At 65.1% G+C, this 20,991-nt stretch overlaps 1 protein-coding gene across 2 annotated transcripts in view; it reads right to left on the minus strand.

Moving 5' to 3' along the window:
• Window positions 1-20,991, minus strand: part of KCNQ1 (potassium voltage-gated channel subfamily Q member 1) — a 364,341-nt gene that overhangs the window by 304,356 nt on the left and 38,994 nt on the right. For both annotated transcript variants that reach the window (XM_024133313.3, XM_028478569.1), the window contains exon 2: window positions 5,513-5,603. In XM_024133313.3, the coding sequence (XP_023989081.1) occupies window positions 5,513-5,603 (91 nt within the window). The remainder of the gene's footprint in view (window positions 1-5,512; window positions 5,604-20,991) is intronic.

Consider the following 20,991-nt stretch of genomic DNA (forward strand, 5'->3'; position numbering starts at 1 on the left):
TCCAAGGCCCTCAGAGTATGACCTGGACTTTGCCTTCCTCTCTAGCCTCATCTTCTACATATCTTCCACCTCCCCCCCACACAGACACACACACACAGACACAGACACACACACACACAGACACACACACACAGACACACACACACACACAGAGAGACACAGACACAGACACACACACACACACACACACACACACACACACACACACACACACACACACGGCTTCCTCTGAATCCAGGAACCATGTTGGGAGCCGGCCCTGCAGCCCTGGCAGTGGCCCTTTTCCCCGGGAAACCACAAACAAGGCTCAGATCTCAAACGGGCCCATTCACAGCCTTGGGACAGACCCTGCAGCAGAGATGAGATTCCACCCAAAATGGCTTTTTCAGGCCCCCCAAATCTCCCTGGTTCAGCAGAACGCTTAATCCCTCGGAGGCCGCCCTGGGGCTCCCTCACACAGAGCTGAGATAACAGCTCTCTGGCCCCATCAAAGCGAGCGCATGAAAAGAAAGGAAGAAATACGGGCTCTCTGGGAAAACGCAGCTTTGAATGACTTTTTCTCCACCATTTACGCATCGCGCAGCTCTCGGAATCCTGTGTGGAGCCCACGCTCGGCCCCTCCTGGGCTCCTGGCTGCGGCCTGGCTCCGCTCGGAGCTCTGGGCCCGGGCCAGCGGTGCCCGCGATCCGCGGACAACAGCGCCCCCTGGTGTCCCGCGGCCCCGCCCTGTGCCGCCTGCAAACGCCCGCCCCCGCGGCCCCCTCCCCGCCCCCGGTCTCCCTCCGCCCGGGGGCCGCCCGCGTCCCCGCCCCGCAGACCGCCACCTCCACCGAGAGCTCCGGGGCGCTGCGCCTGCCCGGCCCACCTGAGGCTGCCCGCTGCAGGAGGGTCCCCGCCCGCCCCCGCGACCCCCAGCACCGGCTTACCTCCTCCTTCCCCTCTCGGGGCGGTCCCTCCTCCAGGAAGCCCTCAGCATCCCCGCAGACACCCCCAGCCCCACCCCCCAGTCCCTCTTCACCTCTTACCTCCTTCCCGTCCCCACCCCGGACATAACTCACATCTACCCTGGAGGCTGGGCCCGTGGCTGCCTCCTTCCTCCCGGCATCCCGGACGCCCCACACCCCCCATGGCCATGACTCCAGTGGCAGCTGGATACAGCCAGCTCAAACCCACCGCAGAGGATCTGTCTCCACAGGCCAGTGAGTTAGGAAACCCTTGGAGACCTTGCAAGGCCATCAAAAGGTTAAGTCTGAGGCCATCCTGCTCAAGCCCTCCGTTCTGCAGATGGGGAAACCGAGGCCCAGGACTGCACAGCAGCTTGAGGTGCCCCCCCGGGGCAGCTCTGGGCACGTGGGCTCAAAGGAGGGGTATCCAAACCCCGGAAGCACCGTTCTGGGCCTGCGGAGGGGTCGCAGCCCCTGGGGCCCTGCCCTCAGGGGTGGGGAACAGAGAAAGGAGACAGACCCCGTGACTGCCCCCTCCCGCCCGCAGACCCCTGTCACACCCAGACCGCTGGGGCAAGAGCGGGGTGTGCCTCAGGAGGGACGGGGACCCCGCCGAAGGCCTAGGTTAGGGAGGGGGTACTGAAGCAGTGACGGCCAAGTCGAGGCCTGACCGGAGGAGAAGCCGGTCCTGTGACATGCCGAGCAGAGCACGTGCAAGGGCCCCGAGGCGGCCGCGAGTGTCCAAGGGTCAGCAAACAGTGCATCAGAACGGAGGGAGCAGCGGGGGTGGGGGTGGGGTGGAGGGGGGGACGGACATGCAGGGCTGGTGCCGGGTGAGCAGCATTTGGGGGCCTGAGAGGCCCAGCCAATCTTGAATGTCACCAGGAGCTTCTAGAATGATCAGAGTTTTGCTTTGGAAAGTCGCCCCCGCAACCAATGGCTGCTATGTGGAGAGGACTCCTGGGGGGACACGAGGGTGGCAGTGCGCAAGGTGCTGATGTGAGAGAACGGGGGTGGATGAGGGAGGCGGCACAGGGTCTCTCCCCTCAAAGGGGTGGGACGGGAGCTGCGACCACAGCGGGGGGCCCTCTGCTTGGAGCGGGGGAGCTGCTCGCTGGCACACGCATCCCGGGCCCCAGAGGGCGAGGGGGCAGGGCGCACCCCCAGCTCGGGCCGAGCCGCCATCCTCAGCAGGGGAACGGTGGTGCCCGCACTGCAGAGAATGGCCACCAGGTGGCACGCGGGCCTCAGAGATGCCGGGAGTGAGGGTGGAGGTCGGTCCTAAGCAGGGAGTGGGGGGGCAGGGGCTGGGGGCTGCCGGGACTCGGGGCCGGGACGGCACCATGAAAGCTGCCACGAGGAGACCTGTCTGAACTTGAGAGCACTGTCTGCGGAGGGAGGTGCTCCCGGCCAGGCCAAGGGGAGAGTGGAGGCGAGGCCCGAGGCCACCAGGGTCTGCCCCCAACCCCAGGGCGGCCCTGGGGTGACCCCCCACCAAGGGTCTGGTTTCCACCCCCACGCAGGGCCTGGGACGCGCTGACATCAGCGGCGATTCCCGGGCCGCGAGTCTATGTGGGCTTCACCCGGCCCATCCCAGCTGCACCCAGAGGCCCTGCCTGAGCTGCACAGGATTTGGCACCCGAACTCAGGACCCTCGGTGCTGATGCAGGGCCCGGGGCGGCAGGGTGGGGTGAGGGGGCAGCCCCTGGGATGCTTTACATCAACCGGGGAATTCAATGTTGTTGGAGCCGCTAGGAACCTAAGAGTGAACCTCCCAGCAGAGGAGGAACCGACCCCAGTCACTCAGGGGGCCTTATGGGCTGAACTGTGTCCCCCCCCAAATCCCTATGTGGAAGCCATAACCCCCAAGTCCTCAGGATGTGACTGTATTTGGAGCTGGGCCTTCAAAGAGGTGAGGAAGGTAAAATGAGGTCACTAGGGTGGGTCCTAACCCCACGGGACTGGGGTCCTTGTAAGAAGAGGAGATCAGGACACAGACACACACAGAGGGACGACCCCGTGAGGACACAGGGAGGAGACGGCCGTCGACACGCCGAGGAGAGAGGCCTTGGGAGGACCCAGCCCTGCCCACACCTGGGTCTGGAATTCTGGCCTCCAAGACCAGGAGATAATACATCCTGTTGTTTAAGCCGCCCGGGCTGTGGACTTTGTTACAGCCCCAGGAGACCTACACAGGGGGCGAGCGGCGGACCAGGCCCCTGGGCCCAGCACCACCAGCACTTACATTTGGTAGAACGGCAGCCTTGGAATCTGGGCCCAGCCCAGCAAGGCCTTCCTGGCCCCTTCCAGCCGCTGCCTCTTGAACCCTCAGTTACCCTGGCCACGAGGAGACCCCAGGAGCAACTCGCAGAGCAGACGTGCTTTGTGCGGTCTGGGCAGGGGCTCAAATCACCCTGTGATAACCCAAAGCACCAGAGACCCCCCCCCCAACTTTCTCCACTCTCTCCCTGCCCCCCACAGCTCCTCCCCTGCAGTCTGGGAGGTGGGAAGGAGGCCGGCCAGAGGGAAGGACAGTCCCCCGCCTGGGAAGCAGACACACGGCCGGCCAGGGCAGCCGGGATGCCCACAGCAGAGAGAAGCATCTCCGGCTCACCACTCACCCCCAGGGAGATGACCCCCTGGCTTGCTCCAGGACCTGCCCAGAGCAGGAGTTTGGGGACATTTCTCTGCAGGCCAATGGCAGCCGCCATACTGCCCAAGTGCACTTCTGCAAGGAGCTGCGGCCTCTGGGGCCTTGGCACGGACCTGGCTGGCACCGGGGTTACTTCCATAGGTCCTCAGGACCAAGCGAACGGGAGAAGGCTCCAGGACCCCAAAAGGCCATCCGTCTTTCTGGGATGGCGGCCGTCTTACTTTTCAAACAAGTTCCTACCTTTATATGAGAAAGTATAACCCAATAGGACAGTAAAAACAAAATGCTGGGACAGTTATCCCGGGAAAGCAAGGACATCCACCGACACCTCCACAGAAGCAGGAAAGACACCCGACAGAAGTCAACGCCATCACTTTAGAATCATGCCCTCTCATTAGACTTGAAGGACCACCCCCAACTGAGAAAAGGCACACCTCTCTGCCCGGGCTGGCACATTCCTTCAGGAGAAGGACGGGGAGCCCCCTTACCCCTGGCCCGGTAAGCCGGAGTGACTGACAGATGCCAGTCTCCACACCTGAACTGCGCGCTAAACCAAACCAAGCAGCAGCAGTTCCAAATTCAGAAAACTCTAAAGGACCAGAGGAAAAACTACTGCAAACAATAACAAAACAGAGGCGGTCACAGGCTGTACAAGTGATAAGAGCAAAGGCTTTCCGAGACACCAGAATAACCTCCAGGAAACAAAATGGAAGAGCAGATCCCATCTGTGATGGCAACTAACAAGAACAACTATTTTTATATCAAAAATAATAACAACAACGGTCTAAAACCCACATTACGAAACCATAAAACCCTCCTGGATAAAACAGACACGGCTTGACCGTGGACAGAAAGACCCCACCCCAGAGAGATGTCGGTCTCCCCAGATTCATTCATGAAACACCATCGGATTTTTTCTGGGAGGCAGACAAGCTGATTGTGAAGGTCACCGGGGAGAACAAACAAACAAGCAAGAATTGCCCCTGAAAGAGAAGAGCTGGGCACAGATATTAACCACATGGTAAAACAGATTTTAGTGCAAACATCAGCAAAGCAGCATGGCTCTGGGAGAGATGCACAGACAAACAGCCGTGGGCAGAACAGGGAGATCCCAGAGTAGAGCCGCTGGCATCTGGTTCACAATAAAAATGGCTCCTCAAATTAGGGAGCAAAGACACACTTTGGAGTAAGTGGTGCCGAGAGGAGGCAGACGAGAGGGACGGAGCGAGAGGGAATCTGATCCTCACGCCAGGATGTGCGCACTGCCCTCAACAGTTTAAAACCCCGCGACTAACCCGGACAAGTGCGAGAGGCAGCTGTGGCTGTTTCTCTATAACCTGAGAGGGGGAAACTCCTGTGAACCAAAATCCAGAAACATCAAAGGGGAAGTGGAGCCGATGGCATGCAAATAAAACAGGCACTGCCTCAAGGCCACATGACGAGGACTTGGGGAGCCAAGCTTGCAGCCATCAGTTGGCCAGGGCGGGAGGCAACCTGGCCAGAGGCTGGGGCAGGGGCTGACACCTGCAGGGTCCGAGTACCAGCCAGACCCGCGGCCACAGCGCAGGCCGAGCAGACCACAACCCCGGCTCCTTGTGCCCGTGTCCTCCTGCCCTTCCTTCCTGGCCCAGCTCAGGAGCCCCCTCCTCCAGGAAGCTCTCCCAGACCACCAGGCCCCGGGGTCCTCTCATTCTTCGGCCTTCTCAGCCTGACGGCCACATCCTGGCAGGTGAGGGTGCCAAGGTAGGGCGTCCCCACACCTCTAGTCCCCCAGTATCAGGGAGAGCCTGCAGAGCCAGACAGCAGGGGGGCTCCGGCAGAGGGGTGTTCTGTGGGTGGGAGAGGCCAGGAGCTCCACCCCCTGGTCCACACGCCGGGGGGATGAGAGGGCAGGGCCCCTCATGCTGCTACGTACCATCCAGAAGAGGGTCCCCGTGGCCAGGGCGACATACTGCTCAATGGTGGACAGCACGCTGAAGATGAGGCAGGCCAAGACAATGAGGAAGCTGCGGGACAGGAGGACACGCGGTCAGCGCCCACGCCAGGATGCCCGCTCCTCGCCCCCCGGACACGGCCCAGGCCCGGGGCGCAGGCGGGCTCGCCTGCCGCCCGAGGGACCAGGCCCTTCCCTCCCCGGCTCTGAGGGTTCCAAGGGCCGCCAACCCTGACCGCCAGCCGTGAACGGTGCATAAAGTGTGGTTGGCATGTGACGTCACCCGCCTCGAAGGGATGCGCTCTGAGCCAGGCTACGGTGGGATATGGGCCTTGGGGACCCCACGCCGAGAACCAGACCCTGCCCACCAGCTGTAAGGTGTCCAGGACGGAATCCACAGAGCAGAGAGCAGCCTGGTGACCTCCGGGGGCCGGAGGGGCCTCCTCTGGGGGAGGGGAACGCCCTGCACGTAGTGGTGATGGCCGCACGGCTCTGTGGCCGTCCCGACAACCAGGGCAGAGCGCTCAACACGAGGCTCAGGGGTTGCAGCACAGGCGCCTGTGCTGCCCCTCCAGGGGGGTCATCCGGGGGCTCCAAGCACACTCTCCAGGTGGGTCCTCGCATGGCCCCGGGGGTGCAGATGTGGAGAAAGCTCTCTGCGCCCACGACACGGACCCCCTGCCAGCACCCAGGAGCCCTGGCCCTCTCCCCACTGAGATCCTGCTGTCCCCAGGTGCTTTCACTCCATCCCCCTATCCCCACATGCCTGCCCTGTGCCCGCTAGGAAGCCCCCTGCATCTCCCCCCGCTGCGCAGCTCCTCCCCACCAGCCCACCTTCCCCCCCGGCCCCTCAAAGTCCGCTGAGAACAGGCTGCCCGACACAGCCCACTCTCCCCGTCCACTTTTCCTGGGGGACACAGGACCCGGGCCGCCCAGATGCTCCTCCCTGCCTGGGGAGCCCACCCCGAGACCCGGCTGCTCTCTCGCAGCTCTCGGGGTCCCCCCAACAGCTCTCATCTCCACCTCTCTCCTGGTGCCTCGCACAGGCTGGGTCAGCTGGACCCGCAGAGCCGGGTCCCAGCCTCCCCTCTGCACCCTGCCCCTTCGTCAGCCTTGTCTCTTGTCCTGACCACAGCGCTTGCCTCCACCCTGGGCCCCAGAGTCCACCCTGCCCGGCCACTGAGTGAGCCCCCAACGTCACCTCCGCATGACACCGCTGTGACCCTGACCCCAGCTCCTTCCCAGCATGCCCCCCCTGCCGCCTGCCTCGGGGCCTTTGCACCTGCCGGTGCCCCGCCTGCAAGCTCCGCACCCTCACCCGCAGACGGAACCCAACACTCACCCCCCCACGTGCTTCCACCCGTGTCCTTCATGCTCATATATCACCGCCGGGCCTGGGGCCTGTTTGCCCCCTTCTGCGTCGTCCACCCCCAAGACCATGAGCCCCCAGAGGAGGGCCGTGGGGTGCCACCCCCGCTGCACCCCCATGCCGGGGACGGGGCCTGGCGCACAGCAGGTACTCAGCCCGCACCTGCTCAGGTGCGCCTCCATCGAGTCCCCAGCTCCCTCCTTCGTCCCTCCCATGCTGGCCCCTTCCTCTGCGCCCCGCCCTCCTCTCGGCGGGGTACAGCCCGGCTCACACCAGCCTCCACCAGGACGCTGGACCCGAAGCACAGTCTGAACGCAGCCCCGTGTCCCGCAGCGGCTCCCAGCAGGACCCCGGTAGCCGCAGCCCTCGCCCGGCCTGGGGCCTCCCGTCCCAGCACCAGCGCCCCTGGGCCCGAGGCCGCGTCAAGCCTCCCGAGTCCGTACACCCAGTGCCACCCCCCCAGGACTCTGCACGCCCACCCTCCACTCTGCCCGACTGCGGACCCGCCTGCCGGCTTGGAAAGGCGTCCAGGCCCGCCCAGCCCCCAGGGAAGCCCTTTAACAGATGCAGCCATGCCTCCCTGCCGGGACCCGAGGGCATCCCTTGTGTGGTGACTGAGACCCCGGGCCCCCACCTCAGGAAGTTTTCGATCTCAGGAGACACAAGCGAACCCTGGCTGGCCCGACGGCCCCTCGGGCACAGAGCTCACTTGCCCCCGGCCCACACCCTGAAGCCCCGTGAGTCCCAGGGCCTCGCTGCCCGGCTCGGCCGAGAGAAACCAGGGCAGGTGAGGTCCCCCAGGGAGGGAGGTGCCCACCCCACCCCCGCCCCCAGGCCCCCTGGGCGTAGAGGCAGCCGCACAAAGAAGCCACACTGCCTGCAACGTGGTCCAGGCTGCTCCCGGGCCTCGGTTCCCCCATGGACACAGCCAGAGCCACAGCCCACGGCCACCGCCTCTCAGGGCAGTGGACATCCGGGCAGGGACTCAGGGGTCAGTCCTGTGGCCGCCCAAGGCTGGGGCCAGTGTCCCACCTCGTGCCCTGTCCTCCTGAGAAGACGGGCAGAACCCGCCCGCCCGTGGCCCGTGGGGATACTTCAGCCACTCCCCGTCGGGCCACGGGAAGCGGTCCGGGGACAGATGCCACAGATGCTACACACGGGGAAACCGGGGCTCGGGCTCCACGCTTCCCGAGGGTGAGTCTCGCGTGGTCAAGCCACGGAGGTGACGGGGCCAAGGCCCGGGGGTGGGGGCAGGGGGCACGACACGCGTGCTCTCATCTCTCTCTGACCCGCCCCCCCTCTGAGGGACATTTGCGATGACACCCGGGGTCTGCCAGGTGATCCAGGACGATCCCCCAGACCCAGATCCTTCGCTTAGCCACACCTGCGAAGCCCCCTTCTCCACACACGGTCACACTCAGATTCAAAGGGCAGGACACCAACATCAGTGCTGACGTGCGGCCCCCACGTCGATAAAACCGGCCTCAGCTCTGAGTCGCGTGCCCTGTGCCCCGCACCACTATCCCCAAGCCTGCAGCGACCCGCAGCCAGGAAGGTGAGGCCCGGGAGGGGAGGGGGCCGGCCCGGGCCAGGTCTGGACCCAGGTCTTTGGGCCCCGCCGCCCAGGGCTCCCCAGCCTCCACGGCCAGGATGTGCTCGAAAAGTCCTGAATTCCCTGCTGTTTCCTGTCTCCCAAGGCAGACAAAGCAGACAGAGCCCAAAGCGGCGCATCGTGGTGGGCGCTGCATGCCGCCAGGCGGCGGCTCGGCTATGCTCTGGGGCCCAGGAGGCCACCGTCACTCTGCTACAAGGCCTGTCCCTGTACGACTCTTGCTGCCAGGGTGGCAACCGACCGTTTATTGTCGCTGTTAGGATGACCTCGGACAGAAAGCAGAGCGAGGGCTTGTTAGAACTGCGTGCCAGGCAGGGGCACAGAGACCGCGGGCGAGGCCTGGGGAGCGTCCTGAATGGGCTGCAGGTACCACGGCTGCCAGGAGACCTCTTCTACTCACTGTCCGATGTGTGGCTGGGCTCAGGGGGCCGGGGGAAGGGTGACTGAGCCGCGCCAAGGAGGAAGGTTCTGGCCAGAGCAGCCCTGCCCGGGGCTGTGGACGGGCCTGCATGGAGGGTAACAGCGGGGCGGGTGCCCTCACCCCGAGCTCCGCTCAGAGGTGCATGGAGACCCCCGCTCTGTGCGCCCAGAGGCTGAGGCTCTGGGTCAGAGCGCGGCGCCCCTGCCGGGAGCTCCTCCCGGGGACTCGGCTGGGGACTCGGCTGGAGACTACTTTCTCCGGAGCTCAGCGCGGGTGGCGTTCATTATCCCTACACGCTTTGCTAGTTTCAGCCTTGCTGTATTCTGAAGGCTAAACAGCCCTTCAACTATTCGGATACGTCGTGCTAGTTTCAGAAAGAATCCCTTAACAAAGGAGATTCTTGTCCCCTCCAACCTGTCCCGCGTGGGCCCCGGAGCCTCAGCGATGCCAAGATAGGGTCCCTGCCCTTCGGGGGCTCGCAGCAGCCTGAGGTGCCTGACACCCCCCTCCTGCCTCTGCAGGGCTGGCCACCACCTGTCCGTCCCAGCTCGCCTCCCAAGGCCCCAAAACCAGGCAGCCACAGACCCCCCAGGAGCTGGGAGACAGAGGTCCAGGGAAAGAAGGAAACCGCCCTGTTCTTTGGCTGGGGTGTGGGGGGCAGGGCTGCGGGGGAGAAGAGGCCCCTTCGACCCCCAGTGCTGCTTGATCCAACTTCCCGGGAGGGCGTGTGAGTGCCCGAGGGAGGTGGCTGCAGCCAGGGGTGAGGCAGCTCCGGGCCCAAGGACAATGGCCTGCTTGTGCCCTGACGGCTGATCCGCCCCGGGCACTGGGGCCGCCAGCCCCCGCCCCGAGGGACGTCCGGAACGTTATCGGACATCATTTCAGGATCTGTGGCAGCAGGTGCCCTGGAAACACAGAAGAATGCAGGAGCCGTGCCAGGGCCGCGGTCCGCGACTCGGCGGGAGGGCGCTCCAGGGAGCAGGAGGCGGGCTGTAGACTGCACCCCCTTCAACCCCCGCAATGGGCTGGGACCCCCCCCCAGCACCTGGGACTGGTGGGCTCACCCAGGCCGGCGCCCCGCGGAGGCAGGGGGTGGGCCGGACCCTCGGGGAACCTACGTGGTCTAACCGTGACGGTCTCTCCAGCCCACAGGGAAGCCTCTTTCAACACTGGGATGTTTCCCAGTGATGTTGAAAATGTGAACAAGAAGCACACACTTCACGTGCAAAGGGAATGTGGCCTGTTCCAGGCGCCCTCAGAGCTCAGATGTGAAAGACCTCAGCCTTCGGGCTCCCCGGGCTCCCAGCCGAGACTCCGGGACACTGAAATCCAGCACTGGGACGAATCAGAGAACATAAGATGTGCCGCTATCTGTGTGCTCAATTTATTCAATGTATAAAAATGACGTACTTTGAAAAGTTCTGTTGGTCCAGCATGATTCTGCTCCTACGGGGTGCCTTCGAGAGACATCAAATCCACAGACACAGAAAACAGGATGCCGGGGGCCAGGGGCTGGGGAAGGGGATGGGAAGTGAGTGTTTAATGGGGACAGAGTGTGTCAGTTTGGGAATATGAAGTTCTGGGGATGAACGGAGCGATGGTTGCACAGCAATGTGAACGTGCTTAATGCTACTGAGCTGTGCACTTAGAAATGGTTACAGAATAAATTTTATGTTACGTGTATCTTAACACAATTCTTTTAAAGTTAAAAAAAAAAAAAAAAAGGAAACTAAGTAAATGACTTTTATACACAAGCCCTGGATGGCTGCCGGTGTTTGACAAAGGCTATAAATGAGGCCGAGTGTGGTTCAAAAACCCGCCCACCTGCCCAGACCTTCGGGCTGATAACAGACAAAGGGCTTGTCCAGTGGCCTAAAGCTCAAGGCCGAACTCGGAATGCGTGATTTAATAGATTAGGTGCTGACGTTCAAACCCCAGCCGTATCCGAGGGGCCCCTCTTTGTACAAAAGTCACCCTGAAAGATAATAAACACCTCCGAACAAACAGAGGACAGGTACCCCCGCTTGGGCCCCGGGGCAGGGGAGCCAGCGCCCGGACACATCCCCCGTGGCACTGGACCCCCGGGGGGGAGGCAACCTCTGGTCCCACCAGGGCTGTCCCCGGGGTGGGGGGCAACACGGCCCAACAGGGTGCAAAGACCCCGCGGCCCGCTGCTCCAGCCCACACGCAGCACTGCCCTGGGTGGGGCCGGGCCGGGCGCGTGGCAGCTCACACCTCGGGCCCAGGTGCTGGCTGCCACGCACAAGCTCCCCACCACCCCCGTGTGGAAGGTGTCCCATCACCTTCCACAAGGAGACCGAGGCCACGGGCGAGGCGGATCCCGGCTCCGGGCTGTGGGGCTGCCCCTCCCGCCCACACGCTGCCCAGCCCCGAGAGGGCCCTGGATTATACAGCAAGAGGCAAGGGGACCCCAAGGCTCTGGGACAGCAGGGCCACGCCCAGGGCCACAGGGACAGTGAGCCCAGGCCGGCCAGCCCTGGGGCCCCCGCCCAGCTCCAGCTTCAAGGCAAGGACCGAGCCTCCCCCTTGGGCAGGGGACCCCATTGCCAAGGGCCAGGCCCGGCCCTTCGTGCCAGGGTCCTCCAAGCGGCAACGCCACATCCAAGGCTGAACCACGGGGTGCGGGGGTGCTGTCCTGGGCAGGCGGTGGTGGGGGGGGGACTGAACCTCTCCCTTGGGCAGGGGACCCCATTGCCAAGGGCCAGGCCCGGCCCTTCGTGCCAGGGTCCTCCAAGCGGCAACGCCACATCCAAGGCTGAACCACGGGGTGCGGGGGTGCTGTCCTGGGCAGGCGGTGGGGGGGGGGACTGGACCTCTTCCAGCTTCTGGGGGCCCCAGGCATCCTGGGCTCATGGCCACATCCCTCAGTCTCTGCTCCATCGTCATGGGGCCAACTCCTCCGTGTCTGTTTCTTCTGTGTGTCTCTCACAAGGATGCTTGTCACTGGATTTAGGCCCCCTTCCCCGGGTATCCAGGATCATCCCCCGACTCAAGACCCTTAACTTATCACCCTTGCCAAGACGCTTTTTCTACGTAAGGTCACGTTCGCAAGTTCCAGGGGGCCTGACATCTTTGGGGGCCGTTATTCAGCCTCTATAACATATAAAGAGTTTTAATAAACAAATAAATTACTTAGGATGATGATATCTACTAGTGAATCTTTAGCGAGTTTTCAAAAATCAGCATCAGGTATCTGGTAAAAACATATGTTAGTGTCATAATTTTTAAAACAGTCCAAGATACATTTAGAGTTTCCTGCTCATCTTGTCACTATGTCTGCAAAGACCCTCTTTCCAAATAATGTCACAGGCTCCGGGGATTAGGACGCAGCCGTGTCCTTCCGAGGTCACCACTCGGCAGTGCACCATCCAAACCGCATGGCGCCAGGGAGCTAAAGGAGCCGGGAGTGGCAGTCGACCCGGCCCAGGTGAGGCTTGGCCCCTCAGAGACCCCCGCACTTCTCACCCGTGACCACAGCAGCCCCCCCACCCCGTCTCCCCACCTCGTGCCGGGCAGGGTCCAGGCCAGGCCTCCTGACCAGGGCTTCCACGGGCCGACCCCACCCAGCCTCCCCCCGCCCCAACTCTGAACCTTCCACGTGGCTTGTTCAGAGGCGCCGAGTTTCATTCCTTTACAAGGTTCACTCGGGCGATGCGATCCCTGTAGCTAGACGGAGGCCTTCCACGGCCTCGTGGGGTTTCAGCTGACACTTCTTCTGAAAGTGAGCTGGGCCGGGGACCCCGGAGACACAGGACCTCACACCTCGTGCTCCGGATGGGCCCTCACGTTGTGCCGTGCACACAGCACCTCCCTAAAGGCCAGGCCTTCACTGCCTGGGGGCCACCACCACCGGGGGGCCACCACCACCGGGGGGCCACCAGGACTGCACCGGAATCGTCAGCCCACACCCCACTGGTCTCCCTGCCCCAGTCTTTCGGTGTCCACTGGGCGGCCGGGGCGATCCTGGGAAAATGCAAATCCCACCAGCCCCCTCCCAAGCTAAAGACTCTCCAACGAAGTCTGAACTCCAAACCCACTTTCCTGGGCTTTCCCACAGGGGGCCTTCTGATGCCACAGCTGGGCCCTGTGGGCCCTGCCCCACTCTCATCAGACCACTGACCACCTGCTGCCCACCCTTGCCCCCTGATAGAGCAAAGGCTCCCCAGGCAGAGGCCCATCTGCCGATGTCCCCCTTTGAAGGCCCCGTATGGGGCCTGGTACATGAGTGTTTGTTGAATGACTGATTGACTTAATGAATGTTTTAGGTTGAACTCAGGAGCTCAGTAGAAAGAATTCTCAGTGCCACCTCCTCCACGTAGGCCTCCAGGGTCTATCAGGCAGTGAGATCCTTTCATGCCCTTCTTTTCCTCCTTGCCCTGCCCTGCCACATCCCACCCCCACGGGCTCAGCCAAGGCCCTACAGAGCTTCCAACAGGCCAGGACACCAGGCAGCTCTCCACGTACGCCCCCCTCCACCAGACTGCACGCCAATAGTGCCAGGCAGAAAGGAGCCTCCCGGGGTGTGGGGGGCTCTGACGTGAGCTGGGAGCAGGCACGGCCACCACCACCCCCGCCGCCAGGAGCGCACCATGTCGCACTGGGCGATGGCTCTGAGGGCCGTGGTCCAGCTGCCCGAAGTCGGCCCCCGAGGTAGCAGGGATGGGCTGCCCCAGGAGAAGACCAACTCCAGGCTAGCTGGGGGAGACCACGGGGGGTCCAGACCGCCCACGCCGCCAGCCCCTCCCAAGCCTGCAGGGCACTGCTCTCGCGGCCACCCTGCTCAGCGTCTGCGGGGAGGCCACCGGCCGGGCGGCGACCGCCAGGGCCCAGCCCGCACCCTCTCCTCAGGGCCTCTCCCCGAAGCCCAGGACGACGCAGGTGAGGGGACAGCTTGGGCGCAGGGACGGGGTCCTGCTCCCCCGGGAAGGCGCGTGACGGCTCCGCCGAGAGCAGCGCGCCATAAAGGCAGGCGGTCTACCACCCTCGCTCACCCGACGGCCGCGCGCAGACAGAAACACGTCCCATCCTGGAGGCCCCGGGGGTGCCGGGGAGCCCCCTGGCTGAAAGCGCTTCAGGCCCATCTTGGCCGGTCCCCAAAAGCCCCGCTGCACCCCACCCCGAGGTGGCAGTGGCGCCCCTGGCACTGGCCGTGCATTCCGCTTTGACGGCCCTGCGGGGCGGGCCGTGGGACGGCCTGGGTCCAGCCCCGCTCGGGACTCACACAGGCCAGCGCCCCACCCAGCGGCCTGGCTCCTGTCAGAGGACGCGGGTCGTGGCCTCGCTAGCGTCTCATCTCGACGCCTGGCGTCCGCTCACGTCCACCTCGGCACAGGGCGCTCGCGTTTCCGGGGTGGGGGCGTCCCCTTCTGCTGAGGGCCACGCCAGCGGGGGGCAGCTGGCGGGCAGGCGAGGACAGGCCTTGGCTGAGGGTTCAACCGCATCGCCCTAGGCGGTCATCTCAAAGCCTTTTCAGGGCACTAGAGGGGCGGCTGCGGGGTCTGGGGGAGGGGGGTGCCGTGTGTACACACACGTGCGACTCCACAGGGGCCTGTTACACAATCAGACGCACAACAGCCCTATCCGAGCATCAGGCTGTGGGCGACTGAACTTGGAACGTCCAGCCCCCCGGGCCCTTTCTCGGCGTCCACCAGACGGCAGGGGCAGCCACGCACGGGTCGGGGACCCCACCCTCCTTCCCCCGAGGAGCCCCGGCGGGCCCAGGCCTCGGAGGGGCAGGAGGGCGGGGAGGAGCTGAGCGCAAGCCCACCGCCTCTCGTCCGCTTGGTCGCCACGAGAAGCCCGAGGCGGGCCTGTCCCTCATCGGAGGAGAAAGAGGGCACGCGACTGCCCGGAGCCGGGGCCGCGAGCAGCGGCGGGGAAAGGGACTCCGGGGCTGCCCGGCTCCAGCGCAGGCTCCTCCCACCAGGCTGCCCTCACGCCGTCAGGAAAACAGGGTCCACCCGAGTGGCAGGGCCTGTCCGCCCACCGACCACCCCGGAGGGGCTGCCCCGGCCCAGCGGCGGGGGGACAGGCCCCAGGCGGGCTTGGCTAGGAGGCCTGGCGGATGTCCCGGCCCTCGGGGTCCCAGCACTGGGCGGCAGGCCCACCTCAGGCAGGGCCGCCTGGCAGAGAGGACGAGCCCATCCAGGGCCCAGGGCTGGGGGGTGGCTCTGACCCGCACAGTGTCGCCTAGGCTAAGCCTGGTTGCCCGGCCCGGCCCGGCCGCGATAACAACCCCCTCGGAGGGTATATTTAGAAGGTGCCAGAGAACAAACTGAAGTGACCCCACGGACAGGGGCCTTATCTGTCCCAGGACACACGTCGTCTTCCCCGTGTAAGAGGCCCGTTCCGGGTGGGGAGAGGAGCCCAGCAGGCCCTGCCAGTGGGCAGCGCAGGCAGCTGGACGTACCCGTGCCCACTGGCTCTACCCCGGACACGGCCTGTATCTTGGGGAGATCCTCGGCCTGGGCGCGGCCGGGCCCTGCAGGCCCCTCCTGGGATGGCACAGGATGGCAATGGGACAGGACGGGACGGGACGGGACGGGATGGGGCAGCCTCCCCTCTGGGGTGAGACGGGGCAACAGGTAGCGGAGGACTTGGGCACCAGCGGGGGTAGGAGGGGTCTGGTGGGTTTCCTGCCCAGGGTCCAGATCCCTGCCCTCCTTCAAACAGGGCAACTCTGGAGACGCGAGGCCACAGCAGGGCACCCGGGACACCTCAACCCAGGTCCGAGGAGGAGCAAGGCGGCCTGCAGCCGGGCAACGCAACCCCATCAGTGCCCCAGGGGATGGGCGTCTCGGGCTCATCCCTGCTGGCAAAGTCCCTCCTCCTGTCTAGCCTAAGTCTTTCTTGCTGCAGTTTGGCTTGATCTGCAGCTGAAGGAAACCTCCCAACTCCACGGTGGAGGCTTCGGCCTGACTGAAGGGGTCCCTGGAACCTGAGCGGCTGTGCGGCCTGAGCCTTGGTTTCCCCACTGGGAAGTGGGGATGCGTCGAGGGTGCCAAGAGCCTCTGCCTCTGCTCCGCTGGGGAGACAGAAGCAGCCCCAGAGTCTGGGGCTGGGACCTCAGGGACTCAGCAGCATGCCACCAGCTCTACGACCGGGCTAAGAACCGCCACCAGTGAAAGCCTGCAGGAGAGGGAGGCCTCCCCAGCTGCTACTGAGGGGCCTGGGTGCCGGCCACCTGTCATCGGGGAGCCGAGGCAGGTGTGGGCTTGACCCTGACGCACACACTCCACGGGCCCGGGGACATCACAGGCCTGAAGTGGGCAGGTGGGGGCTTCCGGCTGGGCACCCCCTTCTCTCCCAATCCCTCCTCTCTCTCCCACTCCCCTTGGAAGGGGCAAGCAGGGAGGGCTTCTCAGAGGCGGGGGCCTGACCCAGGCAGAGGGAACAGCATGTGCAAAGCCCAGAGGAGAGGAGAGAACACGGCCACTTGGACCCTGCCAAGAGTTCAGGGAGGAGGCGGCACAGACAGGCAGGGAAGCAGCAGCCGCCGACTCGGAGTGATGGAGGAGGTGCCCCTACGTCCGCCGTCTCTTCCAACGCAGATACCAATGTCTGTGGAGCCCAGAACTCGGCAGGGAAACCTCAGTCCCGGGAGAGGTCTCCATGCCCGGGGAGAGGGTTCCCAGATCCTCAGGGCTCCGTGACTCCGAGGGGAGGGCGGGGGGACGCGTGCCCCTCACTGCCGATTCCTATCCACAGCCAAAGCTCCTGCCCCACCTTAGAGGGACCTCGCCTCCCACCTGGGCCTTGACGTCTGGGAACCTTCCTGGGCCGGGGTCTCCCACCTGACACTCGGACACCAGAGGCGGCCAAGAAGGGAGTGCTTTAGACGTGCTCAACACCTACAGGCAGCAGCCTGAGTGACCCTGGTCTCCTTCCCTGATGCAGGGCCTTGGCCATCAGGGGAAGGCCCCAGGAGCAGACGCTGGGGTTTCCCCAAAGAGAAGAAGGAATTCTGCTGCAAGACTCCAGCACAGAGACCCTGCCTGAGTTTCCAGCCGTCGGCCTGCCCTTGGATTTGGAATTTGCCAGCTCCCAAAATCAATTCCTTAAAATAAGGAATCTCTCTGTCCGTGTGTGTGTGTGGGGGGGGGTGACATGTATGCACACGCATACACATGATTCTGGGTCTTGGAGAACCCCCATTAATAGAATGAGTTAGGTACTAAGATGCCCATTTCCCAGGTGGGGAAACGGAGGCTCAAAAATGCCAAGAATTCCTCTCAAATCCAGCTCGTTCTGGTCCTGCCTGATTGGAAACACCTAGGATTTCCCCAGAGAAGAAGAAAGGCCAGTGCGGGGGTGGGCAGCCTGGGAGGGCTGTCCCTCCCAGGGACGTGTGCCCTGTGCCCACCCGGCCCGGGCTTTGTCCCGCACCGAAAGCACTCAGCACGGGGTTTGGGGGAGAAGCCCAGCCGCCCCTGCTTTTCTGCAGAGGAGGAAACTGAGGCCAGACCGGGTGGGCCGGCCCAGACCACACGACAAGGTCACCTCATGGGGAACAGCTCAGGGCTCCTCGTGGTAAAGCCTGTGGCAACCTCAGCTGGTCCACCGCACAGCCTCTGGGGGGGCCCGTGTGCCGGGGACAGGCCCACTCACCGTCCAGAGGGGCTTGACCCTCAAGTCAGCCCCGGCAGCCCCTCAGGGCGCCCCCCCCATAAAGTCTGTCCTCAGGGCCAAGACCACCACCCAGACCCACAGAGGCAGGTTCGCTGGCCAAAACGAGACATTCCTCCTCCTTCCCCAGCCCCGGACCCTACAGTTTGGAGGCGGAGGCCCGGCTGAGAAGCCAGAAAGCCCACGTGGGCAGCCCCAGCCCCAGGCAGAACCCACCCGACCCCCACCCTGCGTCCAGCCCGACCTGCCAAGGCTGCCCACCCAGGAGACAGGGGCCCCCTGGCTGACCGCAGCTCACCCACACCCACACCCAGCCCCCAGGGTAGCTGCAGGTGTGGCCCCGTGGGGGGCTGCCGGGGCCACAGCGTGACCCCCTGCGCAGGGCCTCGGGGGCCCCCGACCCCCCCTCCCAGCCCCCAGGCCCCTAAGCCCAGAAGGTCAGTGCCTGGGGGAGGTGGCGAGACAGCAGGTCCGCACGCCGGGCACCGCTGGCTCCGTGCAGGGCCCAAGCGCCGGCACAAGGCCCAGGCCAGAGGCACGCCCCCCCCACACCCCAGAGTCGACCTGTGCTGTGAGGCCAAGAAGCGGCTGCCCTGTCTCCCTGCAGCCCATGGGCCAAGGTTCCCTGGATGCAGACACCAGCTTCTCGGGGCCCCCGGGCAGCCCAGACCGGGAAGGGGTCTGGCTTCAAGCTCTCGCCGGGGGCGATCCGGGCCGTGCCTCCTTCCCCACGGAACGCCCTCCTCCCCCCAAGACCCCCGAGCTGGGATGCAGGGCCCACAGGGGCCTGTCCTCCACCCGCAGAGCAAGAAAGCCTCGTTGTCCCCTCCCCGTCACCCCGGGCCAGGAGAGCCCTCTGCTGACAAAGAACCCTGGGACGGGGCCAGCCCGCGGGCAGGGGGCCCTGCCAACGCACACGGCCCCGGGCAGCCTCCTGAATGGGGCCCTTCACCCTGGCCTTTGTGGTTGGCTTCGCTGGCCACGGGAGGGCCTCGGGATACGGGCCGGCGTCTCTGCCAGTCTCCTGCTACAGTCCTGAGGCGTCCCAACAAAGAGGGGCGGGACGGGACGGGACGGGAGAGGGCGGCCCCGGGCGGCCCCCAGCGCGGCTAAGGTGGCGGCAGCCCCCCTCCGGGCCGCGAGAGAGGCGCCCGTCAGGCGGGGCTACACACCAGCTCGCTCCGGAGCACGCCCAGGAGGCGGGGAGCTGGGAGAGCTGGGATGGGGTGCGGCGCGGGCGAGGCAAGGACGCCAGGAGGTAAACATGGGCCCTCTGACCGCCCATCGTGGGGACCCCACCTCTCCGACGCTGACCCCCAGATCCAGCCCCAACCCCTCTCTGCCGTGCCGCTGACACCCTCGGAGGGGCCAAGCAGGCTGCACCCACACAGAGCCACTGCTGCCTGCCTGTCCAGCACCTCCACACCATGCCCGGGCATGGTCAGTCCCCAAGGACCGCAGGGTCCCCCGACCAGCGGCCACTGCTGCGAGCCAACCTGCCCGCCCCCATACGGACGCCCCGGCCCGGCCCCCCGCCCCGGGAGCCGCGAGCTTGCTGCTCAGACGGCTCCGACCTGCGGAAAGCCTATCCCCGCTCAGCCCCGCCCTCAGCTCGGCCAGCAGGAGCTCTACCAGTGACCCGTGGTGGCAGCAGCGGGGGCAGGGGCTTGCAGAGGCCAAGGCAGGGGTTGGGGCAGAGGAGGATGTAAGCCCTGAGCGGGGGTCCGGCGCCTCCCACCCAGGCTCAGGACAACATCCCCAGACGCAGCCTCCAGGGACCCGGGGACCCTGGCCCTCGGCACGGGCGGAGGCTGGCGGGGCAGGTGGCCCTGTGGCCGCGACTCCCAGGCTGGTGCCAACGCCTCGAGCTGCCCCCAGATGCGCCCGCAGGGTCCCAGGAGCAGGGGCCCGATGCCGGCCCTGCTGGGCGCGTGTGGACACGGTGAGGGGGCTGGGCCGCCGTCGTAGGTGTGACCGAGGGAAGGTGCCCGGCACGCGGCAGGTGCCTGACGCTGGGCCACCCACCGCCGTCCTGGGACACGACGCAGATCTTGCCCTCACGAGCCGTGACTTCTGAAGGGCCTGCCCCTCCGGAAAACGGCCTGTTTCCTCTTTCTCCAGCGGGCCTGAGACCAACATCCCCGCTTCCTCCGTGCTGCCTCCTCACCCCGTGTCCGCACCCCACTCTGATCTGTGAACACACACTCCGGGCTCTGACACGTGCCTGAGGAAGGGGCCCTGGTGGACGTGGCCTGGGCCCCCAAGCGGTCGAGGTGCCCCCTGCCCCCTTGCAGCCAAGCCCGCCCTCCTGCATCCAGGTTCCTGGGCTGGACTTCCACCCAGGCCGCCCGGAACCAGGCCCAGCCTGCACCAAAGCCGGGAGCCGCTCTAGGGCGTGGAGGGGGGAAGCAGCTAGTTGTGCGGCGGGGCTGGCGGGGTCCCTGGCGCTCCTCCATCACTGCCTCCCGTGGATTACTCAACGCCGGATGCAATGAGCGGGTTTATTTTGGCCTCAGCATCCTCCATCCCGGATGGCAGCCCGGCCTCTGCTGCAGAGGGAGGTCGAGCCTCCGCCCGGCACGGCCGGCCGAGGTGGGGTGGGGGGGGCTCAAAGATGCGCTTTGTCACCCATCACGGGGGAAGGGTTCCCAGGCCGAGGAGCGACCAGGACTCGGCTAAACCAGGTCCCCACCGACCCGGAGGCCAGCCAAGAAGGTCCTGGGCCTGGGAAGGTCACGCAGGCCTGGAGGAGGTTTAGAAATGAGAACAAGTTGCTGCCACGCGGTACCCCAGCAAGCCCTCTTGTGCTGCCCCAGGCGCTCGGGATAAGAGCACACTTCTCACCCAGCCTGCCTGCGAGGCCCGGGGGGCCACCCCTCGCCCACCCCCAGATGGGGCGAAAGCTCCTGCTCTGTGCCTGGCACCTTGGTGGACTCCAGGGACGAGGCAGACACGGGGGAAAAGAGATAATAAACCAGAAACCCAAGAAACAAAATAACCGACAGTGACAGCTGCCCCTGGGAAACAGAGAGGGGTTGTCACAGTGAGTGACGGGAGGGAGGGAGGGAGGGGGGCTGCTCCAGGCGGTGACACGGAGGTGAGGGCTGAGGGCGGAGGCAAGTGCAAAGGCCCTGAGGCAGGGTGGGCAGGCTTGAGGCCAGGGCGGCAGGAGCAGGCTGAAGAGCCGGGAGCACCACCAGGAAGGAGGTCAGAGGAGGGCCGTGCCCAGGAGCCCCTCGCGCGCACAGGAGAGGCATCTAGGCCTGCCAGGCCTCCCAGCCCCAGCAGACACAGGCTCTGGGCTGGGATCTGAGCGCCTGGCCTGGGCCCCAGAGACCCCGAGTGGGAGGAAGGGCAGGGCCACCAGGGGTGCTCTCCTTTCACACACCCTAACCAGGGGGGCCGGAGCCTCC

This window comes from Physeter macrocephalus, chromosome 18 (assembly GCF_002837175.3).
Source record: "Physeter macrocephalus isolate SW-GA chromosome 18, ASM283717v5, whole genome shotgun sequence".
Lineage (NCBI taxonomy): Eukaryota > Metazoa > Chordata > Mammalia > Artiodactyla > Physeteridae > Physeter > Physeter macrocephalus.